Source organism: Urocitellus parryii, chromosome 14 (assembly GCF_045843805.1).
Source record: "Urocitellus parryii isolate mUroPar1 chromosome 14, mUroPar1.hap1, whole genome shotgun sequence".
Taxonomy (NCBI): Eukaryota; Metazoa; Chordata; class Mammalia; order Rodentia; family Sciuridae; genus Urocitellus; species Urocitellus parryii.
The window spans coordinates 30435138-30461162 of NC_135544.1; the positions used below are offsets into that span (position 1 = coordinate 30435138).

Genomic DNA, 26025 nt, shown 5'->3' on the forward strand with positions numbered 1-26025 from the left:
GCGGCGGCGGCGGCGGCGGCGGCGAGGACGAGCACCAGCCAGCAGGCCAGCGGAGCCCGCACCGGAGCGGGCGGGGGCGGCCGTGCGGGTACGCGGCCGCGCGCCACCTGGCTCCCCGGGGAGCGGGGTACCCGGCTCGCGGGCCTGGGTCGGGCGTGGCGAGCCCTGAGGAAGTTCTGCTCCGCGGGAAACTTGACAGAGGACCACCTGGGGTGGCGGCGGGGGCTCGGCTTCTCTCGGGCACGCCGGGGTTAATTTAACGGCGAAGGCTGCTGCCTCTGCCGAGCTTTCTCCCTCGCGGTGGCGGCGGGAGTTGGTTCTGGGAGTCTGAAAGTAGCAGTCCTTCTGGCGTCCACGTGTTGGGGCGGGAACGTGGGCTTTAGTTTCTGGATCAGAGCTGAGGGAGTTTTGGAGTCCTGGGTTTGCCCAGGCGCGGGGCTAGCTCGGTCTTCCTGGACTAGTGGTATACCAGCCTCAGGTCCCTTCCGTTTGTGCAGCTGGGTGTCAGTCCTCCCTGGGCTCCAGTGGGCACAGGACAGGTGAGGCGTGCGGCGGGGTAATGCACCGCTTTCCCTTCCTGGCCTGCCTTCCCCCATTTCCTCTCTCGCTCCTGTTTAGTAGGTACTTACGTGGCACTCTATAGCCTTTGCAGGTGCCAGTCCTTACGCCAGGTGGGCAACCAGGCCAATACAGCATCTGGGTGTTCTAGTTAAGAGGGTTTGCAGGCTCCTCAGAATTGAGGCAACAGAATCAGTGGGCATTTAACCCGTTAAATGTCATTTATCCTTTTCAGGCACTTCTGCACTGCTTAGAGCCAAAGTTTAGACTCCAAAGCTTGAAGTGGAAGTTTTGGGAATTTCTCGCTTTTTTTTTTTTTTTTGACTTTTTCAGTGATCTGAATAATTGAGGGATCTTTTTTTCTTTTTTTTTTTTTGAAAGACTTTCTACCTGAAGGTCTAGACCACCTTCATGGGCTCTCCTTATTGTTGAGACCACTGGTGCCTGCCCTGAGTGAAGCCCGTGTTGCAGAAACCCGAGTTTAGAAATAGTTTATTGTGATTTTTTTTAAGGTGTCAATTATTATGCTTTATTAAATTCTAGGTATCTGCCACACTTGTAATACTTTTCATCTTTTAAAAAGCTCAATCCCCTGGGGTTTCACATGTAAATTTTAAATATATAACAGTGTATTTTTAAAAATTAAAAAAAAAAAGAAATAACACTTTTCATAGTTTTCATTTGATCTGGTCTTCAGAGTTTCTATAACTTCAGTTCCATCTAGGGAAAGGAATTATCTGGTTAATTTTCAATTGGGACAGCTTTAGATGTTGACTTGGGAGTCCAAGGGGCATGGATAATACTCCTGTGTGGCTTAGGGCAAATTTCCTAAGTTTACTAAATCTGTAAGATGGGATGTTACTGCCTACCTTAGCAAGAAATGTGGCTTGAGCGAGATGATGTATATAAACAAGCTGTTTGAAATCTATTAGGTGATCAATAAACATTTCTTTTATACTCTCCTTCCTGTGCTGACTCCAAATTATAAGGGAGGAAGAGCAATTTGTAGGTCTGTTGTATGTAGTAACTTGAAAAAATATCCCATGTGACAGCAGTAAAAAGATGAAGTTGTTGGGAATGTGAACCTAGTCATAGGTGCCAAATTCATACTTCTGAAATAGTAAAATTATTTTTTTAAAGACCAGAGACTGTCCAAGGTCCATGTTTTGTGACTCCTGATTGATAAATGTAGTTAAAATTGTCTGTTTAGAGACCCAGAGTTTAGTTTGGTGCATTGAATCAAAAAGCAGGTTTACCAAAATACTTTTTTTTCAACATTTTCTCTAGATTCAACATGAGTGAAGTTTCCTGCAAAAAACGGGATGACTATTTGGAATGGCCTGAGTATTTCATGGCAGTGGCCTTCTTATCAGCACAGAGAAGCAAAGATCCAAATTCCCAGGTAAATGAGTTTCACAGGGGATGTATGGGTAGTCACAGAGTGTTGCTTACAAGTGAATAGAATACAAAAGGGGATGCCTGTCAACATGCAAATGCAGAGTAAGTCTGCTGCCTTTGTGCTGTAGTCCTGCATGCATACATTTCCTGTAGAGACTCTAGTTTCCTTCACTGACCACCCAGTGGTAGACCAGCCAATTGTAGCCACCAAGGTTTTGCATGTGTTTCCCTGTAGGTTGGAGCCTGCATTGTGAATACAGAAAACAAGATTGTAGGGATTGGGTACAATGGAATGCCAAATGGTTGCAGTGATGACCTTTTGCCCTGGAGGAGAACAGCAGACAATAAGCTGGATACCAAGTATCCATATGGTAAGGCATTTTATATTCTATCCTGATTAGTGACATAGCTTAATTGGGAGGTGCTTAATTCAGAAAGTCACAAAGCATTATCTTCCTTATCAGTTACCACTAAATGGAAAGAAAAAAAGTCCTGTTAAATTACTCCAATTTCCTGTCCCCATCTTTTAAGTTCATTTCCAAAGAGAGCCACTGATGGAAGCATGGTAGTGCCCCACAGCCTGGCCCTGAGGTCCTAGGCTCTGTTGCCTGTGGTGGGCCTGGTGTGCTTGCCTGGCAACCTGTACAACACCAGAGCAGCAACAGAGGTCTGCAGCCCCTTGGCAGAGATAACTGAGGGATGCGCATAGTGGCACTGAGGTTGTTTCTTGACTACTAGAAAGTGGGTCAGCTCACCAAGTGCTGCCTGCAACTTTGCTCCAATGAAAAAGCAGGATTCATTCAGTCTCTCTGCTGAATTAGTTCAAACTCATCTCTGGCAAGCAGGAATCAAGCTGAGCTGGACCTCAGGAGATGGATGGTGCAGTTGCTTCTTCCTATTGTGGGGCCTCTGCAATCCCACAGTGGTCTGTGGTCAGATGAAAAGCCAGAAGGTGTGGAAACAAAAACCTTTGGCTTGCCTATCTGGATTTTCACTTTGAAGTTAGGTGAGGATGCTTCTTAGAATTTATTGAGCCCCAGAGAGAATCCTTTCAGAAATTATCTGGGAGAGACAAACCACAGCCTCACTTTTCCTTTTATTCCCCAAAGAGTATGCAATTAATGCCATAAAAGAGGCTAATTGAGTTGCGTATGTTGGTTGCTGATTTTTCATAATGTTCAGGCCTGTATTTATGTCTGAAAGTGAACAGACTGGCTCTGTTGGAAGTAAAGTAGATTAAGGCCATCCAAATGGGAAAGATGTGCTTTCAGGAAACCAAGTTCAAGGCATGATGTAAGACCTTTCTTCTTTGTTGACTCTTCCCTGTAGGTTTTCTCATGAAGAATTCCAAGTCTGCATTTAGTCTAATTTACTTTTTCTAATGTTCCTGGACCTTCATCACCATAAATTTCTAACTGCCAAATCCTCCATGTTTGAAAGAAAATGAGAAAAGGTGCATAGAAGTAGAGAAGGAACTGAGGAATGAATGTGGGGACAACAAGGAAGCATTTGGGGTGTTCAGGTATTAAAAAAACATAGCTCAGTGATTAAGGGGATTTAATAGTCATTTAGTCAGTTTAACTTCACCCTGGTAGTAGTAGGAAGGGCAGGATCAGAATTAGGAGAGAGTAAGACTGTCTTCTCAGCCCCAGTTTCATAGCTGATGGTAATGAGTTATATGAAAAATGTGCTAACATTTAAAAAAAAAAAACTTTTTTGTCATCCTGCTTTTGATTCTGTAAGCGTTTGATGGTAAGAAAGAGAGGAAATGATTAGTTGTTTTTAGGTCTATGCAAAAATAATTTTTCACAGTACACTTCAGCGTCCCATATAAAAACAGTGAAAGTGAAAGGGTCGATATAGTAAAGATCTACATTGAAATGTATGACTACCACAGTCAATATTTCACCGAGTCAAGACAGTGAAATATTGGTCCTCGTGCTGAGCTTGGATATGGAGGAATTCTTAGGAGATTTAGCCTGTTGTTCCCAGGCTGGTGGCAGAAGATGCCAGTGAATGAACCAGTGTGGAGGGATTCTCATTGGCAGTCCTCCCTATGAGACCTGTACATTCTTTAGTCACTGTGAGCCCCAGGGAAATTCATTGCAGTGGCCTGCAAGCTCAAACCTTTGCACTTGCCAGTGTTCCATAACCTCTCAAGTGACTGGTTGTATTTGCTCTGAGACATTGCCTTTTGTCCAAGTTGGATAGAGAACCTCTTAGAGCTGCTTTCCATAAAAAAAGAAAGTTTTTGAAAACCCCCACAGGCATCTGCCCAACTGCTCTGATTGTTTTTTATTGAATAGCTGCTGAGTTTTAGAGCACTGGTTGTCTGCCTGCATTATTATTATTTTTTTTTATCATCCATATGATACCTCTAAGTTTTCAAAGCTCTTTGCCCTCACTTATCAATTATTCATTTTATATGCAGCTGTGTTAGAATATAGGTAATTTTCTTTCACGGGAGTAAGCTTGTAATTTGATGTACCATAAAAGTTGTAGAAGGTATTAAATGGTTTTTAAAAGGCATTTAGTATTACTGCCATCGTAATACTTGTAAAGATAGGCTGTAAGTCTAAATAATGTTGACTGGGTATACACTGTACACTCATTCCTCTCTTCCATGCTTTTCAGGCCACAGAGAAATGTTTAAATTGCCTAGGATGTAATAGAAATATTTGATGGTAGTTGACTAAAATGCAAATTCTTTCCCTTTGGTTTTTAAGACTTTTTAAAACTAAGGTGGTAATGTCTGGTATTGGATAATGTATTTCTTTCCTCACCTCTGTTATGGGTGACTGCTGCTGTGTCAGGAAGGATAGATTCATAGGTTATGCATTAATCCCTGTAAAGGACTTTTGGTAATTACCTAGAGATCTAGACCAGTGATTCTTAACTTTTGAATAAACAGGACTGTCTTTTAAGCCTCAAAAACTTCCAGTATCTTTTCCGTAAGAAAATTCATGGTGATAATACCTATTACATGTCATTAACACATTACATTAATATGATCTTTATTATTCAAACAGTGTGTTGGGGAATAAATAACACATTGTGTGCTAGACATAGCATTTATTCACTGAGGACCATGCTAGGCCTCTTGCAGTACTCCAGTAATGCTTCATGGTTCTCTGCACAGAGTTGAAGCCTACCCTGTTCTTTTAAGTAAATTCTGTGATGTTGCATGTGCGTGGTGGCATCTCCTAACTTCGTGGTCAGTGCTCTTTATACTATGCTACTCTCTCTCTCCAGTGAGGCTCAGGAATTCAGCTTTTCTGAAACACCAATCATCTTCTTTTGCAATTGAACAGATTGTATCTTAGATGAAGTGGCTCCTCAAGAACTCGGAGAGTGGTGACCTGTGCTTAGTGTTTAGAAAACCACTTGCAAATGACTTAATGTTTCTTCAGAGGGGAGTGCAGGGGACTAAATGTTTGTGTCCTCCCTACAAATCAGTATGTTGACAATCCAATCCAAATGTGATGGTATTTGGAGGTGGGCCTGTAAGAGGTAGTAAGGCCATGAGGGTGGAGCCCTTATGAATGGGATTAGCACCATTATAGCAGGGACCCCCAAAGAGTGCTAATTCTCCACCATGTGAGGACGGTAAGAAGGTGATAACCTGCAAATGTGGGTGAGGGCCCTCAATAGAACCTGGCAAATTAACACCCTGATCTTGGCCTTCAAACCTCCAGAATTGAGAGAAATAAATAAGTACTTTGTTATAGTAGCCCAAAGTGACTAAGCCAGTGAGCTTAGAAATTGTGCAAATTCAAGTTTATCAATAACATACAACTTATTCTACTTTAGTAATTCTGTAAGCTTGAAGTCATTAGCCTTGATTGACACTTTATAGGGAGGAGGGAAACACAGAATACTTATAAAATACTAGGAAGAGTTTTTTTTTCTGGGCTGTATCTCTAGAGAGGCATTTTTAAAGAGTGTTTTTGTTCTTCCAGCCTTAGGATCAAAACTTCATGAAACTATTTGATTATAATGTAATGTTAATATGGAAAGTGAAAATTCCCCCTGCTAAAGAAACTGCTTTTATTTCATCTTTTTCTTGGAAAATCCAGAAGATAGTATGATGTCAGTAACAGTAAATGGCAGGAAGAAGGCAGCATTGTTATAGTGAGAACCCTCTCAGGTGAATGGCAATTAAAAACCCAGGAAGCAGCAAATTTATGTAATTTATCATAAGAAGAGACTTTGGAAGACTTTTATTTTTACAAGGGGGTGTATTACTAAACTCACATGAAGTGTTCAGTTGACATTTTTAGTTTCTTTTTCTCTGTGAACTTTATTACGGTGAAACACATTTAATCTAAATATCAATTTTATAAAATGGAGGTAAAATACTCTTGGTAATACAGGTATCACTCTTTCCTTAGGTTTTTGTAACTAGTTTTGCTGCTATAGTTTACAGACCACAGAGTTGAGTAGAGCTACCCGATTGTTCAGCTGCAGGGAATTTTGAGCAGTGCTTGCTCGAGTCACCCTGCCTTTGCACCTGTTTCCCATTCATGAAGGGTCTAGGGTGTAAGTGTCTTGGCTTGGCCGCCTCCTCCCACCCAATTTATGGAGAAGCCAGGATTGCCCTGCCTGCCAGATCACACCTTGTCACATTAGGGACCACAGTCTTGATGTGCCTGGGAGTGGGAGGTAGCCTCCCTCAGAATACACTGGGAGAAACAAAGACCCATCTGTTCCTATCCCTGTAGGACTACCCTAAAAAAGATATGATTCTAGGAAGCAAAAACCTGGAATTAACTAAGGCAAGTGATGGCATGGCAGCTTTAAACACTTTTGCCAGAGTGTGGCAGTGCTTCTTTAAATTTTATATTTAAATTTAATCTTTATTTTTCAGACTTAGCATATTGTTAAGCATGCATAGATGTCATTTTCGTGATTACTTAGCCATTTACCTTACCCTCTTGAACACTGACATTTTCCTGACTGCCATGCGTGTGATGTATTTCTTTGGCATCCAAAAGGTTAGTCTTGAGAAACTAATTTATCAAGAAGTTAGGAGACTGATCCTTCTTAAGCTGTGACTTCCTCACAACTTGTAAGAGCTTCTTAGTAATTAAGATCAAATTTGTTCTTTCAGTCAGTTGAAATTGAATGCCCTCTGGTTTTGTTAGGCAGATCCTGGATTTGATGACTTGCTGTTTCTTTTTCTGCAGAATTTAATTTCACTTATAGCTTCCTGCCATTCCGACCCTGCCTAGCCATCTAGGAGTTATGGCCTGACAGCGTGTCTAATTAGAGACTTTTGTACAAAATAACTAATATAATCAATGGAAAACCTTTGAGCACTTGTGCAGGAAAGAAATTAAGTAGATTGTTTTTGTGAATCAAGGGGCAAACCCAGGCTTGATTTGTGGTTTTTTAGGTCAACAGGAACTCAACAGTGTATGTTTGAGTCTCTCCCCTGCCCCCTAAAGTTAACCAGCATGATGTAAGACTATTTTACTCAAAGGTATAATTGCTCATAAAGTCTCCAGAAAAGAATAAGTAGTTATTTTTAAAAATCACTTGATTTTTATGTATGTAGTTTTGTAGACACAGTTAATTATTTTTTAAAGCATTAGTAGTCATTTCATTATAAATACCTACAAAGGAGGGATAGTAGCAAAATATAACCCCCTGTCCTAAAGAGCACATGTAAGAAAAACCAAAATGCTCATCTAAGGGACTCAGATCTACCCTTGAAAAAATATGTATGCCTATCTTCTTTTGCTAAAAAGTGATTTTCAAGTCAGCTCACCTCAGAAGTCTGAAATAAAACTCGATTTAAGTGGTTCTCAGAAGTGGGCTTGAAGAGTTATTCTTTGTACTATTTATTTCTTTAAAAACAGGTTTATTGAAAAATTAATAACCTTAATAGAATTTTGGGGCACATTCAACTTCCTGTAGAAAACAAGAATGTTAAGTATTTGAGCATATTAGTGATCTGAATGCAAATGGGTATTCTTGATGATAAATACAACTTCTTTAAATTTGCAGAGTCTGCTTAGCAGCTCTGGGTTACTGTGTGATCCCCTGATGAGTCTCATGGTCTATATTTTGATGAGGGATTTTGAGTTACTTGTGTTGATTTTGACAGATCTTCTCTGAAATTGGCTAAATTACTAAGATTATATTTTATTTTGACTTTTTTTCATCAGGAATCTCTCTTCCCATAGTTTTGCTAATACTGGTATTTTAAAGTAGAATGTGTGTACTATTCACTCCCAGAAATTTGCAGTAAAACCTGGTTTTTAGGAATCCTTGTAAATATTTATACTGCTTTTCAAACTTTTACTTCTTAGGACTTTTTTCCCCCACATTTATTTTTTTTTTAATTTTTTTAATTTTTTTTTAAAATTTATATGTATACATACATTTAAGTCGTTGATAGATCTTTATTTATTTATTTGTATGTGGTGCTGAGAATCGAACCCAGTGCCTCACACATGCCAGGCAAGTGCACTACCCCTGAGCCACAACTCCAGCCCCCCCCACATTTATTTTTATTGGTGCATTATAGTTGTATGTAATAATGGGATTTGTTGTTACATATCGGAACATCCACACAATATAACAAAGTAATTTGGTCAATATCGCTTCGCAGTTTCTTGGGACTTCTATGTTTGAATGGGGTTATGTTTGTCTGTAAAATACATATTAGTTAATTAAACGCCCTCAGTGCTTATAAAAGAGTGACCACATTCCAGAGAAAGAACCCTGGACCTGCCATCAAGAGCCCTGGGTTCCAGATCTGGTTTAATTATTCCCAGCAATTGTGCAGCTGTTGGACACATCACTTGACATTTATTTCTCAATATCTTTGTGAAACAGGTTATTACTGAGGACTCCGCCGGTTCTATAATTCTAAAGAAAAATATAAATAATATAGCTCTGATTGCATTAGATTAGTTTGTTTTTCTGCTTGCAGAGTTCTGAAAGCATTCTTGGTCAAGGTTGCAGAGCTGTAAAAAGCTATTGGTGGCAATGACACAGGGAGAATGTGAGTGTGGGTAAATTAATACATAGAAACAGGCTTCTTTCCTTTCTTCCCTTCCAATAATTAAAATATGCTGCATTCTAAGATGAATTCAAACCAGATAGAAGACAGTATGCCCAAATAGGAGGGACTGGTTAAACAGTGTTGGTTACCCCACAGCCATGGAGATTAAAAGATACTGAATGAAAAAACGTTGGAAAACAGCAATGAAAGAAAAGATCCTGTGTCCATGTGAAGAGAATATATGAGTGCATTTAGAACTATTTGGAGACAAGAGGTTGGTCTAAGACCAAATGGAAAGAAATGACTTTAGAAATCCTTTGTGAATCGCTCAATGTGGTACTTACTGCAGTGTAGGTACTTGCCTGGCACTGGACTCCTTGTGACAAACCCAGATTATTGGTGAAAGCAAGGAAGTCATGCATCGGGGGAGAACACATGCCCCTCCATTCATTCTGTAAGAGGGTTGGTGCCAGCTAATTAGTGGAGGTGTAAATTTTATCTCTGTGCCTCCTTCAAATGATAGATGCCCAGTAAATTTAAAATATTGAATATGATAACTGAGCATGAATTTTTAAATTCTGCAATTAAAAGACTTTGTTCAAAATGCCATTAATTTTGAGTTTAGGTGAATAAAGGGAAGCAGAATTCCTCTTCATTTTTCCTTTTGCAAGTAAGTTATCACTTTTTAGAAATTGAAATAAATACTAATGAGTCATCTATTCTTTTGCCGGTGTGAGGTGTCTTTGGGTGATGGGGGTGTTCTCTTGAGTCATCTTGTTTCTTTCTTAAAGATTATAATCATATCTTATAATGCATTGGATTTTTTTTTCAGAGCATGTTCATGTACTCATTCATTCATTCCACAAATACTTATAGAGCGTGTATGTGTTATCTGCCAGGCAATCTGCAGTGGTAAATAGAACATGCATAGTCTGGCCGCTGTTTTTAAGGAATTTTCGATTTAATTGTAAAAGAGGTAGATATTAATGAAATAAGCAGTTACTTTGAATACTCCTTTCTAAGGAATGACTTTTAAGGTGAGATCTGAAGGATCAGATGGGCCCTATCAGCTAAAGATGGGTGTTGTTTTTGGGGGAGGGGAATAATGTTCCAAGCAGAGGGATTGCTTGGGTGAGGGCCTCAGGTGGGAATGCTCTTGGAGCAATATGTGCCAAGGCAAGAATTAGCCCAAGCCTAGTGAAAGGGTGAAGTGGTAAAGAGAGGTTAAGGAGTTCAGACGGAAAAGATACTTTGATTGTGCTATGGATGGAATGTTTATAGCCCACTATAAGTTCCATGTTGTAATCCTAGCCCCAAGGGCCTGGTGTTAGGAGATGGGGCCCTTGAGAGATGATTATATCAAGGATCAGAACCCCCATGGGTGGGATAAGTGCCCTTTTAAAAGAGGCCCCAGGGGAGCTAGCCAGTCCTCTACCATGGGAAGATGGAAAGGAAGGTTCTATGATCCAGGAAAGTCCATAAGTAGGAGTGCAACATGTGGATGGTGGAGCCATGTTTTCAAAAAGAGGGAGTTGTGCACAGTGTCAAGGGCCACCGAGAGGTCTAAGATTAAACATGGCCATGGTGTTTAGCAACCTGGAGATCACAGTTGACATTGCCAAGAGCAGTTTGGAGAGAGTGGTAGGGTTGAAAGACAAATTGGAGCCAGTTGAAGGAAGAACAGGAGCCAGGGAAGTGGGGACCTTATTTAGATACGGTTTTGAGATGTGTGGCTTTGAAGAGAGCGGCATACTGGTTGTGTGGCCAAAAGGAGACAGGCCGAGAGAAAGGTTTGTGTTTTTTTTTTTTTTTTGTGTGTGTGTGTGTGTGTGTTTGCATCAGGCATTTGTTAACAGATGGGAAACATCCACAGAGAGAAAAAGGGAAAAAGAGGCAAAGCATTTGAAGATGTGAGTGGGGTTGGCCTCCCAGGCACACTGGTTAGTGACAGGAGGACACCAGGGCACATGGAGGGGGTAGGTGACAGCAGATGCCAGGGTTTGTGGAATGGCTGGTGGGATGTGATAAATGGCAGCCTTTCCAATGATGCAGAGGCAGGCTGGCAGCTGCAGGAGCAGGCGTGGACATGGTGGGAGGAGAAGTGCTATGGACCAGGAGAAACCTGCCTGAGAAATATCCCAGGAATGTAGGGCAGTGTCAGGAGCTTGCCTCTTCCCTCAGAAAACTTAGCTGGACGGCTAATCCCTCTTTTCCACAAGTTGAAACGGGATCAGTGAGTTGCCCGAGGCGGGCTTTGTGGAATTGGAGTTAATTAGAACACACAGATCCTGACTCCTGTTCTAGTGCTCAGTCCCAGTTTACCTTTTAAAAGCTGTGAACACAAGAGGGAAGCTTTTAAGCCTGGTGGTGTATATTTACATTACAAAACTGTCAAAGGATGATTAGTGCCCATTTCTCCTGGTGCCTTTTTAGTTCCTTTTAGGCATCGCACATGTATTTCACATGAACAGTAGGAAGGGAGTTGGCCTGGCTTACCCATGGATGAAATGCACTTATTCCACGTCCTCCTCCCTCTGACCTGATTGTGTGCCCTTAGCACATGGGGAAGCAGTGTAATTAGAGTTCTGGGGGCTTTATTATCAATAATGGAAACACCACAGTCAGAAATCTCTTTAGCCCTAAGCACTACCATTGGGGCTAAGTGGCTCCCCTGGGTGTCATGAGTTGTTGCCAGCAGCTTTAGCAAGAGGCAGTGAGGAAGGGGGCAGGGGCAGGGAACAGAGCAAGTGGGAGAGAGAGAAATGAATGTTCCTGTGGTCAGGCTGAGCTGTGCAGCCCAGGACTGCCTGGTCTCAAGTGGGCAGCCCCAGGAGGTGGGAGGCACTAACATTTACCAGGTAGATCTTCCACTCTCTAGTAACAGACTCTAGTCTTTCTACTAGTTCTTGGGGGCAGGGATTTTTCTCACCGTTTCACAGGTCAGGAGGTGGAGGCTTAAAGATGCTACAGTCTTGAACAACTTGGTGGGGGAGGCACTGTGTGAGCAGGTAGCTGAGTGGACATGGTGAAGAGGAAGCACAGGGGAAGGAGCCACGGATGGCGCCAAGAGCTGAGGGTGCTGTGGCCTAAGAGTGGACCTGGGATGTTAACCTGAAGTGTTCAGCAGAGCCTGGGCCAGTGGCAAAGGGTTGTCCTGGAGTCCATACTTGGCCCAGGGCCTGATAACTTTGCTCCACCTGCTGCCTCTTTTGTACTGGGGATTGAACCTGTGGACGCTCTACCATGACGCTATATCCCTAGTCCTTTCATTTTGGGGGCTGGTCTTGAACTCATGATCCTCCTGCCTTAGCTTCCCAAGTTGCTGAGATTACAGGCATGTACCACCGCACCTAGCTTGACTGCTTTTTAAGTGAATGTCTCACCCCTTTCTTCCCAGGCCTGGCCCAAATTCCTTTCTGCTGCTATTTTCCTCTAGCAGAGACTTCCTCTTTGGACACAAGGTGGGAATACAATAAGATGTTTTCCATGCTTGAGGTTGGGTTTTCCACATTATCACTATTTCCTGTTTTTATTTTCACACACAGACTTACACTCTTAAGTAGAATTGTATGTCCCTCAATGTCAGAAGGTAGTGGGGCCATGTTATTTTATCTGGTGAATGGAAAGACTGCTACCTGCGCACGGGACTGGGGGCACTGGTGTCTACATGCTAAGCACATTTAGTGGGTTGGTGGTCAGACAGAAGTACTCTCACTTGTCTTCGCTGCTCAGGAAGATGCTGTTCCCTGGCACCCAACTCTCCAAGTCCTCTATAGTGAGGACCAGCTGTAGACTGGAGGCTCTTTCTTAGGAAACAAGTCCAGTTCTGACTAGTGGCTTCTAGTCCTTTCTGCTCTTTGTGTAACCCCATGCTAGGACAGGGGTAGATCGTCATTCCTACCTGTACTCGAGAGAGGCCAAGGCTTGAGGAAGGCTTTATCTCTGTGTGGGCAGATCCCAGGGTTTAACCCACTTTGTTCTGAAAAGACATCCGTTATCCTAATACATTTTTCTACAGAAACAGCATCACCTGAAGATCCAGTTTCCACCTGCCTGCGGAGCCCTGCCCTTCTCTAGTGCTTGTAGCTTTGACTCAATCCCCTGGTTGTTTTCTGTGCCTGGACACATTCTGCCCCTTGGATGTGAGCTCCACAGGGATAGGACCCACCTCCTTCCTGTAGTCCTGGCCCCCAGTTCACACCCTTGAATGCCTGGCCTGGAATGGTCAGTATCTGGAGCCACAACTTAGCAAACATAGATGGGAAACGCTGAAGGTTTTAAACTGTTTCTCTTTCTGCCACAGCCCAGAAAAGGATGGGATGCTCTGGCTGGGGCCAGGCTGGTACCTGAGAAGCTATGAGTGAAGCAGCTTTGGAGTGCTCCAATAAGTCCACAGGTGTTGTGGTCTGGATATGAGTGTCCCCACAAAAGCTCCTGTTAACTCAGGAATGTCCTGAGGTGAAATGATTGGATTGTGAGAGCTGTAACCTAATCAGTCCATCCTACTTTGGGCTAGGTGGGTAGTAACTGTAAGCAGGTGGGTCACTGGGGGCATGCTCTGGAAGGGTGCATCTTTCCTGTGGCCCCTTCTGGGGTACTTGGGGTATTGGTAGATTTGGGGCTTAAATTTAGAGGCTCTTCTACTGTAAATTATTAACTTGAAGGATAGGTACCTGGGAGGCTGGCAGTGACATATGAGGCCCTGTCAGGATATCTTTCAATAATTAAGAAATAAGTCATTGAAATTCCATTTTAGTTCCCAAACTTTTAAATGGTCCTGATAGAGGAGCAGGTGCATGTCCCACCCCTTGATGGAAGTCTCCATCAGGCACCTGTCCCGCCACCAGGGCAGGGGTGTAGGCCCATGCTCCTAGATGTGTGCCCAGATATAGTTACTCTGACAACTTTAGGACAACTTTTTTAGAAATAAAAACACATAGATTCTTTTTTGGAGGAGTAATGATGGGAAAGCTTTGTCATCAGAAAGGAGGTGGGATATCTTGTAAACTAACATTTGAGTCATTAAAGAAAAAAACTCACAGTTCATTCTTAAGCAGTTACCTATTTCATGACTGTTGGTTGCAGGGTAAGAACCCTGTTGAAAGAATAGAGTGACACACCTTACCTTTTCATTCCTGGCTCTGAGCCTTATGTTGTCAGTGTACCCAGCCGTCCAGGTGTGGAGTGGTTCAACTGGCATGGTGGCAGGAGTACAGTGGGGCTGCTCCGAGTGTCCTTAGCAAGTGCCACCCCCAGCCTGCCCAGCCTTTTCAGGTCAGCCCTGGGAGAGTCCTCCTCAGGCCGAGGAAGTCACTTTCTTCAAGTAAAATCCTGTATCTCTAAAAATGAGGCATTTTAAACAATCTGGAGTTTCTTTAACTGGAATATAAACTTAGTTTTCCATAGTGCACATCATGTCAGGCCCCAATATTTCCTGTCCTGTCTCAGTAGCTGTTGAAACCCAGTTGAGGCTGAATCACACTGTGACTGCTAAAGTATTTGTGTAGCAGTTAGAATTTGTTGAGCATTATTCAGGGCAGTTTTTTTCTTTAACTATTTAAGTAACCTTAATAGTACTACTGTAAAAATAGATATTGTATTAGCCTTAATATCAAATAAGATGGAAGTTAAATCTGTAAAACGTTGAATCTCTTAAATTCAACGAAGGATAGAGTATATCCTGTTAATTTGTCAAACTTCTAAAGAACCGCCTACATGAGACAGTGAGGATTAATCAAGCCCTAGTAAGAGAGAATTTGAAAAATACAGTTTTCTAATTATACAATCTCTTCCTAGTGGTCCAAGGTTAATGCAGTTCTGAATTCTGACAGTTAGTAATAGAAAAGAAAAGACAAGACCAAAGCACATGAATTGTCTTATAATTACCTGAAACAGAGGTTCTCCTTTGGCAATCAAGAACTTTATAAGCACTAATCTGGTATTTTTAGCATTTGATTCTCTTCCTTTTAAACAATGTTGGGAGTAATTGAAGGGTTTTGTGTCATTCTTTGTGCTTATCAAATATATATGAATTATTTGAAGATTTCTTTTGCTTATTGCTTAGCTGTCAGTATGTCACTCTAGGTAGTTGGAAAATTCATCTGTTTTTGGACAATTTTAACAATCAGTAGTCCTTAGATGCTGTGTATTTTAAATACTTTGTCCTTATTCCTACTCAGCATACAAAAACTATGTTTAAAACTAACAGAACCAGTCTTTGTTTGGTGATTGCACCCAGATAAATTTTGGCTTTTGCTGCAGTTCTTTTTTTTTTTTTATTTTTTTTTTATTTTGCATACTTTAATTGTGGAACAAAATAAAACAAAAACACAATACAATATCCAACCCTGCGGCCAAACTAGGTAGGGGATGGAGGGCTTGAGGCCCTTATTTCCTGCCTTAATTAAGATGCCAAGGACAGGAGAAAAAACCACTATAACATCAATCAGCAGAGGAAGCCAGGTGGGAGAGGGCCACTCAAGGCTACTGTGGGAGCCATGGGGAAACTATACAGAGGGCAGATTTCTCAGTAGCAACTCCTAATCTACTTCTTCCATGCGAGATGCATCCTCATCACCCTCGAGAGGGGGTATCTCATCAGGGACAGCACTGCTGGGTTCCTCTGCTGCAGTTCTTTTTAGGCATGTTAGCACTAGAGAAATTTATTCTTTAGTTTATTGCTGTCAGATATCTGTAAATGTTCATTGTAGTGGGAAAAGGTACCGAGACCCCCCCCACACACACACACCCCAAAGAAGGCTTGAGAAGAAGATGGGAAATTAGGGTTAGGAGTGTGGAATCCAGAGTTTTACAATAGATGTGTTATCTGAGAATCTAGAATAGATGAATCCTTAAATCAGTGACTGTAGGAAAGAAGTGGAAAATTAGGATGGAACCTTGGGAAGGGCCCAGAAAGGCAGAAGAAAGAAAAGGATCCACAGAAAGGTAGGAAAAAGACAGGGTATCGAGGTCCTAAAGGTTTTAGGGTAAATAGTAGTCCACTATTCCAGGGCCAAGAGAACAGCGAATTCAAAGATTGCAACCAAAAAGAGGCTGTGGGTTTTGGTAATGTTAGGATCATGCAGTGGTGTGGAGGAGCTGGGTCAATCAGCTTTCACAGCCAGTTCTGCACTTCTCCCAGCTCCGTCACATTGGGAGGTATTTACTCCACAAAAATCGGTGGATGCTGCAAATCAGGCCTTTTTCTTTTCTTTCCTCGTCCTCCTTCTTTTTCAGTAATTGCTTGTGAACATTAATCAGCAAATGACAGAGCCTTCAGGTTGCCATAGAGTAGTGAATCTCACATTTATTACTTGGCCACTCAGCAAATGTATTACCTGAAACATAGTAAACATAGGTTTTAGAAGTACGAAACCCTGCATGAGGGATACATTCCAGTTTCTGCCTTTACCCTGTCAGTTTCATTAAAACAAAACAAACTGATTATAATTCATTAAACTGGTTTTATGACTTGTAGTTTGAAAACATCGTTTCAAAGAAAACTAGAGGTTATATTTGCAGTACAAAGTCAAGAGATGATTATTTAAAAAATTGAGGAAGCTGTTGTTGAAATACTGATTCTCCTTGAAAAGAAGAAGGAGAGATGCTGGGAGATGACCTCTTCAGAATGAGGAGTAAGTGTCTGTGTTTAAAGGTAAAGAAAACCAAGCAGAGGCAAGCAGGGGCCTCAGGGTTGGCACCAGGAGAGAAGATCCATGTTTTCTTAGTGAAAAGTTTTAGAGATGATCAGATGCTCTGGAGGACTGAATGAAACTGAGAATATTAGGAAGAAGTTAAAAAAAAAAATCAAATGTATTTGGTGTTTTAAAAATTATACTTTTATTTAGTTAGTTGGGAATGTACTTTCTTAGAGCCAATGTTACTCTTGTAAACCAAAATGGCACTTGTTCACCTTGTCAAAAGTCATCTTTTATTCTCCTGCCTCCAGCCCCCACTAGGGATTGAACCCGTGGCCTGGTGCATGATAGGCAAGTGCTCTGCCATTAAGCTACATTTCTAGCCCAAAGGTCATCCAGCTTCTAAGTAGCAAATTGGGCCTTGAGCCCGGTGCCCTGCTGTTGCAAAAGTTCTTGCTCCATGCCTGCCTGCCAAGGTGCAGAATGCAAAGGGGGAAGGGGTCGGCTCTATGTCTGACTAGCCTGGGCTTCGGAGCAAGCGAGGTACAGGCCAGACACATTGGTTCTGAGTGCTCTTTGTGTGGAAGCAGACTTGTGATCAATATAGATGACTAGACTGCGTAAATGAGTCCCCAGCACTTCACTCAGACCAACCTATATTAAGCAAATTGAATGGATGGCCATCAAATTGGTCTGCCCTGTATCTTCTCTGAGGACATGGGCTCCTGGGCCTGAGGCCCCATGGAGTAATGTCTCCTCATGTGGAATGAACCTGAAGGGACCTGCGAGGAGGTTTTGGAGGGAACCTGTAGTTAGAACTACAGGGGCAGTGGAGACCCTGGACCAGAGAGGCAGGTATTAAGCCAGAAGGGCGAGGCCAGATATCAGGACCTGGGTAACAGCTCGACAGCTCATGGGGAATAATAGGGTGGGGAACAGGTAAACAGGGGCCAGTGCTCCCCTAAGCTGGGGCTTCTCCTCCCTCGGCCCCTCAGGTGAGTCTGGAAAGCAGGTGTTCATCAGACAGGCCTTGGTGGGCCGAGGACTCTGGGGAAGAGGCAGGTGCTGGCTGTGTCTGAGTTGAAGGGGTATAGGACTGAGCAGGAGAAGTCAGAGTTGGGTACATCCTGTGCTCTTGACTGAATGCTTGGGTTTGGTTTTTGTCATTGTCTCGTTTTGAATATGTGGGATTGTGGGTTATGGACTACTCCTTGTGAGAGTTTCCCTTGTACCTGCCACTCTGGCACTCATGTTGTCCAGAGACCTCATGTGTTATTAACAAGACGTTCTGTATTTTTCATCTTTTGATTTTTTTTTTTTAAGAGAAAAGAAGTCTGTTATTTCTATAAACCACCCTTGATACACAGGGACATCAGATACTTCCCTAGAGAATCTGTTTCATATGGTAATTTTCACTAATGAATCCAGACCGATAGTGTTAAGTTTTGCCCCAAACTGCCTCAGATGAATTGATGAATTGGAGAAAGATTCAGTGTGACAATTCTTAAGAGATTGAAAAGCGGACATCATAATAGTGTTTCGTAACAATTTCAAAGACTCTAGTTCTGAAGTTCTGAATATTAATACCAACACCATCAAAAATATTTATTAAATGGGAAAACCTATTTTTGATATTTGAATTTAGGAGGACTTTTGGTATTTCCCAATGTCACCATCAATAATTGGAATCTGCATTTCCTTCTTTATTCATTCAATAAATATTTAACACCCATTATGTTCATGGCATCACATTAGACTCTGGGGAAGTTACAAAGAACCTAGAAGGCTGGGCTCTGCCCTCAAGGGGGAAATAATAGAAACAATTACATCTAATTGGTTTTAACACTGAGCAGTGTTAATGCCAGCTTCCCAGCATCTTGGTCACCAGGGGAGAAGGGGCCAGGGGAGCCTGTCCAAGGCCAGTGCCCACTTGGCCATGCTGCTCCTTCTTGAGTTTCCTCTTCTTATCCTCCCGTAGCCTTGGGGTTTGTTAAACCAGGGAGTCTTGGGAGGTGTGGCCCAGATCCCTGTGTGACCAGCGAGGATTATTCTCTGATGGGATGGAATCTGATTAAGTGCAGCTTATTTCTTTAGATTTCCCTGTAGTGCCAGAGACTGTTTGTTTTCACACATGGCTGAGACCCCCTCAAAAATGGTATTCCTCGTTTAAATGTGAGTACCTACTAACATTTCCCGAGAGAGCTCTTGGTCAGCTTTTTGCCTGTAGCATCTTGGAGCTGCTGCAGAACACGAGGCACCCATGGGTAGTTGCAGTTCCCAAGTCCAGGCCACACCCCAGACTATCACACTCTCTGGGTATGGAACACAGATATGAATGTTTTGAAAGCTCCTCCAGGGACAAGTTTGCCCGTTACTGCCGTAAGTAGTGTGTAGTAAGTCTTCAATAACACAGAAATTTCATAATGATACAAGATGGCCATACAGAAACCATGGGCAGGCCGAGGGATTCAAAACCAGCCTGTGCTGGAGTCCTTCTCACTCCTTCCAGAGGAGGAACGCCCTTGCTGGCAGGTGGTAGAACACCTAGCCAAACTGGACCTCAGAAACCAGCCAGCTTTGACAGGTATGGGGACGGAAGAAAGGACGGGGCTCCCTTTGACCTTAACTCAGGCAAGCCAGGGGATAGCCCTCGACCCTCGTTTTGGGATCATTGGTGGAATGGGATAGCATCAAGAGCTTGATTCATCATTGCTGTTAAGTGGATGAATGTTTTTCCTATAAAAGCTAAACTGCTGGTTATCTAGTGTTTTTCCTGTGTGTCTTGGACTGAGAATGATGAGGTGAAGCAGATCCCTCAGGGTAGAAATGCTCAGCTTTGCTTCTTGATTCTCTTGCTCTTACTGCTCCCTGCCCTCTTAACAGCCACACAGAGTACCCCTGTGTGTGCATATCAACACACAAATGAGCCATTTTATGTGGGCAATTCAATACCCCAGGGTCTTGTGGAGCGATGAGCTATTGCTTGGCCTAAGGTGGGTGAAGGTACTTGACCTCAGCCCCCCTGGCTGCTCTAGTGCTCACAGACTGAGGGCTGCCGCAGTGACGGTTTTTTAGACCGTGTGGGCCTCATTTGGTGTTCTCAGTATGTGCTGTTTCTAATCAATTTATTTTTATCAAGTCTATTTCAGAGGGGGGAATGGAATGCCTAACACTTGGTAAATTCTTCATGAACTGCAATCAAAGTTTTTCTTTCTTTTTCAAACTCACAGTGTGCCATGCTGAGCTAAATGCCATCATGAACAAGAATTCGGCTGATGTGAAGGGCTGTAGCATGTATGTCGCCTTGTTCCCATGTAATGAATGTGCTAAGCTCATCATCCAGGCAGGTAGGAACCCGGCCTTTCCATTTGTCACATTTGCATTGCTGCCTGCTCATCAGTAGCTCATTGCAGATGCATTTGATCTTAAATTGCTATTGTTTAGATCTAAATTAATTGCACTATCAACTTTGCAAGATATTTCCCGTGTTTTGTTTTTGAATGGTGCCAGGTAGTCTAAGACTAATTGCATCCTCTGTGATTCTTAGCATGTTTTTAATTTAGTTTGCAACTTCTTAAACTGCAAGCTGCCAAAAAACAACACAGGCATTGCATATAATTACTGTCAATTTACCATTCTCTGACATATTGTGCATAGATTAGGGGGGAGGGAGGGAAATGAACTTCTGTCAGAAACAAGGTCAGCTGGGAGTCTGTATATCAAATTTTAATTTGTAGCTAATACATGGTAGATATTTGAGGATCTAAGCATATCTTTGCATATAAATGCTGTAAGACTCAAATGGTACTACTTTAAGTTTTTCTTATATTACAGTTACCATAAATCTCCATGGTTGTATTCTGAATATTTCACCTTTTTCAAACTGTCACATCTAAGATTCAGCTACACTTTATCTCCATAAAGCTCTCAGCTTGAGATTTAAAGACTTAGCATGTTTAGCCAGATGTGTGGTTTAAAGGGGCTGTTTATCATCAGTCCCGTGGATCTCAGAGCAGAAGAGGTCTGATTGAATCAGAAGCCGCCCTTAAGGAACAGCTCGGGCTCCCACGCTGTTGCTGCTGTTCGATCTTCTGGGATGTTTCCTCAGCCGTCTGCAGGCTACAGAGGTGGCAGCAGGTGCATATACTGAGCAGCTTATGGTCTCTGTGGTTGGCTCCCTTGTTCCTCCCAGAGCTGGTGGAGTGCAGAGCCACTGGGATTCCTAACTCTCAGGTTTGTACTGCCTGGTGAGAGCAGGAAAAGGAAGCGGAGCTGCCCTCCATGGAGCTGGGTTGAATTGTTCTGCTGAGCCGTTCTTGGAAGCCCAGTGGTACCAATCTCTCAACTGGCCAGCACCTGCCACTCCTCCTGTATCCCTCTTAAGTTCAGAGTATTTGCCTTGTGAATAAATATTTGCTTACCTGCAGTAAAGAATATTTGTTAATTGGATTAAGGCTTGACTATTTGACATGTTTGCATTTTGCATTTGTTAAAAAAAAATCCATGAAGACTGGAGGGCAGATTAAATATAATCCACCCTCTGCTATATTAGAAAGCAGCAGATATATTTTTTAGTAACTGGACATTGTCTGAAAGCAGTTAGAAAAGGTAATTAATCATGGATGTTACAAGAACTCCATCTGCCTCTGCCTGTCTTTTGCAGGATCTATATATGCATATACTAATGGGGCTTCCACTGTTCCCTTTTAAGGTATAAAAGAAGTTATTTTTATGTCTGATAAATACCATGACAGTGATGAGACAACAGCGGCGAGGCTCATGTTTGAAATGGCTGGGGTTACGTTCAGGTAAGTCAGGAGAACTTGGGGGAAAGGTGGTGTGAAGGGCTGATGTAGAAATACATTTGACCTTGTCTGATGTTCAGTTTCTCCTTGTGATGCCTGAATTCCACACTCGGAAGCGTGTTCGGAAATGTGATGGCATAAGAATCTAAAGCTTATTTTAGGGGTAGATTTTTAAGAGTAGTGACAGAAGTATCTGAAGACAATCTGTTTAATGATTATCTTTTAATAATCGTAACTTCCCAGGGCTTAGGCTAATTATTCAAAGAGCGAGAAATTTAAAAATTTACAAGTTTTGTATGGTAATGCCAAACCTTTGTAAATTTTGTAGATGTACCAACTCTGGCATAGACAAGTTAGGATGAAAGTAACCTGCCAGGTCAAAACACTAGGAGCTCCTTTTAGAGCAAATTTTAATTGAGATTAGAAGTCTTTGGGATTTTATGATCATCTTTGCTGAGCAAAGATTATGTAGCATGTTTTACTTGCAATTAAATTCAGTCACCTTTGATTAATGGCAGAAAATTTATGTGATACTGAAAAGCTTTTACAAAGCTTGATGGTAGTTTTGGTCAGCAGTGGTAGGACCGTCATACTAAGTCACATGCCCAGCCCCCTATGCTCACTGTTGGGGATTTGGGTTTTACGTGATGAATCTCTAGAACTAAACTATTGTGTCTTATGAGATTTTAAATCCAATTATTTGGATATTCTCTTATTGACTGATTTTAAAAAGAATATGTATAGCTCCCAATAATTTTCTTTTTAGTTGTTGGAGAAGTAATGAGTAATGAATAAGAAGCTAATGAGTACAAAAATATAGTGGGTTTATTTTACCTTTGCCTTTTCAGAACATGGTTTTAAAAAATTGCTCCTCACTAAAGCTAGTTGTATTTTGCTGTGTATAAGAGGCAGAAGAAAATTTACTATCATTCACTTCAGAGCAACTCCAAGTTGGCTGCAGAAATTTCCTAGAAAATAAGATAAATCTGATAGGAAAATGAGTAATCGGATATCATGTTGTGCAGCTAACTTGTTAGAAATCCCTGACTCCCGGGTAATTCATGAACTCAGGTAGCTGAAGACATACAAACCAGGCCACCCCATGTATCTTTTTTTTTTTTTTTTTTTTTTTTTTTTTGGTCTTCGTCTTTTCTGGTCCATGTTTCTCTCGGTATGATGCACCATAATTGGCTCCTATAGAGATAAACTATCAAACAAATCCCAGAGCATTTTTTTTCCTCTGCACAGAAAATATAGTTTAAGCCAAAGTAAATAAATTGCTTTAACTACTCATTGGATAATATCTTTATGTTTTGTTTTTCATGTTTAGGAAATTTACACCCAAGTGCAGCAAGATTGTCATTGACTTTGATTCAATTAACAGCCGACCGAGTCAGAAGCTTCAGTGAGTTCCATCTCATTAAATCTCCAGAAGATTGGGACTGTCCTCTTCTTAGAAGCTGCTAATGTCTTTCATCTTGAAGTTGCACATAACTTTTTAATGGCCAGCACAGTGCCAGTAGACATCTAAAGAATATAAAGTCTCAAATCTCCCTTACTGTCCCTCCTGTCACATGGAATCTGCATCAGTTTAAACTATTGATTTAAGGCTGAAAATAATGAATCCTGCAGATGGCTGGCATGAGGGGTGTCTCCTCCCTGTGGCCCGGCTTGCTGGGATGCTGGGGGCTCTGCAGAAGAGCCTCCGCTCTCTGTTTCCGACTGCATTTCAACAGCCACTCCTCGCTGCTGCATGTGCTGGAATGACAAATAAATAATTGTTGTGCTCTTAGTGGGGATGAGCAGACACACTGATGTGAACATCTGGCCCAAATGAAGCATAACATGTAGTGCCCTTGGAAAAAAAAATAGGACCCAAGTGACAGTAGCATTAAAGTCTCTGCTGCAGGAGTTGAGGGAAACCCCCACCCATCCACCCAGAAAACCCAGATAGGGTGGCACATCTGTCCTGACAGATGATCAGCGCCACTGAACCAGGAATATTTTCTCTGTTCCTGTTATCCTGCCACACACATGCTAGTGGCACATTATCTCTCTGGGGGTGGGGACCCCTGTTGTTTTGGCTTCTTATTTTTGGTTTGTTGGTCACGGAGAGCTGTTACATTTAGTTTATCTGAATAATGAATTGTTCTCAAAGGACACAGCCCATCTCCCCTTGTCACCTCCTCGAGACCATACCCTGCTGTGGTGGCAAGGGGGCTGGTGGGGAGGGCAGTGTCGGGCATCTCCCCCACGCTGCTGCTTCTGCTGTGTGGAAACGGGTTGCCTCTCCTGCACACGCCAACGTGGTTCATTTCCGAGCAAATTAATTCCTGTCCTGAAAGTGAATTGTGAGAAATTCCACCCACCTGGAGGCCGTTTATTCCAGATCTATTGGCGACTGGAGCTCATTTGAGCTCCTGGCGCCATGCCTTCACCTACACAGATATCACCCTCCCCATCGCTGCGGGTTGGGAGTGTGTGGCTGTGTACCTTGTCTTTAATCTCATTTAATTTTTATTAAACATGCTCAGTACCTTTGTTGAGAAAAAATGGTTTCTTTATCTTAAAGATTATTACCTTTTTTAGAGTGCTCTTATGTTTTCATGAGTTTTTATTTTGTCTCTGAGGTTTTGTACTCCTGTGTTCTAGGGTATTTTGTAATTTGGCTCCTTACCAATATTATTAAAATCTTATTAAAATCTACCACAGCAGAGTATGTTCATTTTTATATTATCATAATTATATGCTTAGCACTCTATTTCTGCCATTTCTGTATTGTCGTGAAACATATTACATAGATTTATGCTCAGAGAACAATCTGAGATACTACATGCTGTGTACTTGCCCAGGGTCGATGGGTGATGTTTCCTTGTGACCAGATTTTGGGTGTTGGGAGGGGCTGCCTGTGACTCTGTCCTGGGTTCCCTGCTCCCTGTCTCAGGTACAGACATCTGATAGGTCCCCAGCTGCTCCCTCCTCTAATGCTGAAGTCCCATAGCCCATCCTCTGCTGCCCTCTCCCCTTATTCTGTTTTTTTTCCTCCTCTATTTCTTTCTTCTCCTCCAAACCCCTTGATGTCTATTTGCTCCAAAATAAACAAAAGGAAAGTAGAAGAAAGAGAGTTAAAGATAAGAAAACATTTTTATATTGTTGTAAGTTATGACCCATGTTAACAAGGAGCGTGTAATTTTTGTGTCACATTTGCACATATATCTGGGGGCTAATAAGAGATGTTACGTTTATTTAACTTTGATACTCTCTTATATTTGGTGTCGGTTGCCTTGAATTTTAGTGAAAAAAGGTTTTTGCTCCCTAAGAGGGATGTACGTGCAGTGACAGTGACAGTCTGGCTGAGTTGCTTATGGGGTTGGGGTGCTGTCAGTGGGTATATAAGACCTCCCCTCTGAACTGTTGTTGAGCCTGATTTCCTGGTGACTGGACTAGAGGTAATTACGTCTTAGTTTCTGCTGTCACTCCGGGAGTAGCGGAATTGTCCTGTCCAGAGAATTCTGCAGATGTCAGTGTTCCCGTTAATAGAGGTTTGCTTTGAACTGTTGCCTTTGGGAAAAGCATTCCAGAAGGAAGAGGTTTTGAGCAGCCTTTTGCCTTGCAGGCATTACTAGATAATTGTGGCGAAGGGAGACTGTATCTGAGAGACGTGTTGCTGCCTGTCATGGCTAATCAGTGACAATAAGGAAGCCATCTTTCACTGAACCATTGGCAGAACCACATTTAAAAAACGAAATTTGAGAGTGAAATGATAGGAACTCCATTTTCCTGACATTTTAAAGCATCTCTTCCTTTTTTTAAAAAAGAATTGAACCTGTCCTTAAAGACTTCTGAAGCCCAACAAGACCCAGTAATAAAAGTGATCTAATATATTCACCATCTTTTCGTAATTCAAAACAAAAGCATTAAAAACTGAGAAAAAAATCTCATGAATAAAAGTTTAGGCTCACATGCCTGGTGTTCTGAAGTTCCTATGGGCTGTGGATAATTTTTGGTCATTAGTGTAGCTGATGATTAAAAATAGGATGAAGAAGAGCTTGTTGCAGAAGGAATACAAGGAGGCAGTTTTTTTTTTTTAAGTTGTGAATACACACACTACCTTTATTTTATTATTTTTATGTGGTGCTGAGGATTGAACCCAGTGCCTCATATGTGCTAGGTAAGCACTCTACTACTGAACCACATCCCCAGCCCCAAGGAGTCAGTTTTATTATTGGTGACACTGATAAAATATTTTCATGTTTCTAGTTCACTTTTTAAAGTAAGGCCACTCTAAAAATGATTATTTCCTTGTCCACCTACAGCCCAGTGGCAGGACCAGAATTCAAGTGGCAGTGCTTTGCAAACTCATCTCGTCTGGGACCCATGATGAGAAGAGCTCTAGGTTACCAGCTGCAGAGGTGCAGGCAAGATTTCCCTGTGTCCAGGACTCTAGGGGTAGGCTCACATTCAGAGGGAAGGCATCACACCTTTAGCCTAGGTGAGAACTGCCCTAGAATTCTAGAAAGAGATCTAGCTCTAGAGTTGTTGGAGGACTCTAAAGCCATTTCATGATGAGAATGTATGAATCTCCAAATAGTTATTTAGCCTACCATGCATTGAG

The 26025-nt window shown here is 42.1% G+C and overlaps 1 protein-coding gene across 3 annotated transcripts; it reads left to right on the forward strand.

Moving 5' to 3' along the window:
* On the forward strand, positions 1 to 24116 carry Dctd (dCMP deaminase). 3 transcript variants are annotated; one of them, XM_026400591.2, is made up of 6 exons: positions 1 to 88; positions 1846 to 1960; positions 2192 to 2327; positions 19836 to 19952; positions 21317 to 21413; positions 22741 to 24116. In XM_026400591.2, the coding sequence occupies exons 2-6, from the start codon at positions 1853 to 1855 to the stop codon at positions 22817 to 22819; spliced, it is 537 nt and encodes a 178-aa protein (XP_026256376.1). In that variant the 5' UTR covers positions 1 to 88; positions 1846 to 1852; the 3' UTR covers positions 22820 to 24116. The 3 variants fall into 3 exon arrangements, with proteins under 3 accessions (XP_026256376.1, XP_026256374.1, XP_026256375.1); XM_026400589.2 differs by lacking the exon at positions 1 to 88 and adding an exon at positions 122 to 240; XM_026400590.2 differs by lacking the exon at positions 1 to 88 and adding an exon at positions 272 to 539.
* Positions 24117 to 26025: the final 1909 nt, after the last annotated feature.

Coding starts and splice junctions, on each gene's coding strand:
- Dctd (XM_026400591.2), top strand. CDS start 1,853: ATGAGTGAAGTTTCCTGCAAAAAACGGGATGACTATTTGGAATGGCCT. Junction 1,961..2,191: donor GCAAAGATCCAAATTCCCAG/GTAAATGAGTTT, acceptor GTTTCCCTGTAG/GTTGGAGCCTGCATTGTGAA. Junction 2,328..19,835: donor GGATACCAAGTATCCATATG/GTAAGGCATTTT, acceptor TCAAACTCACAG/TGTGCCATGCTGAGCTAAAT.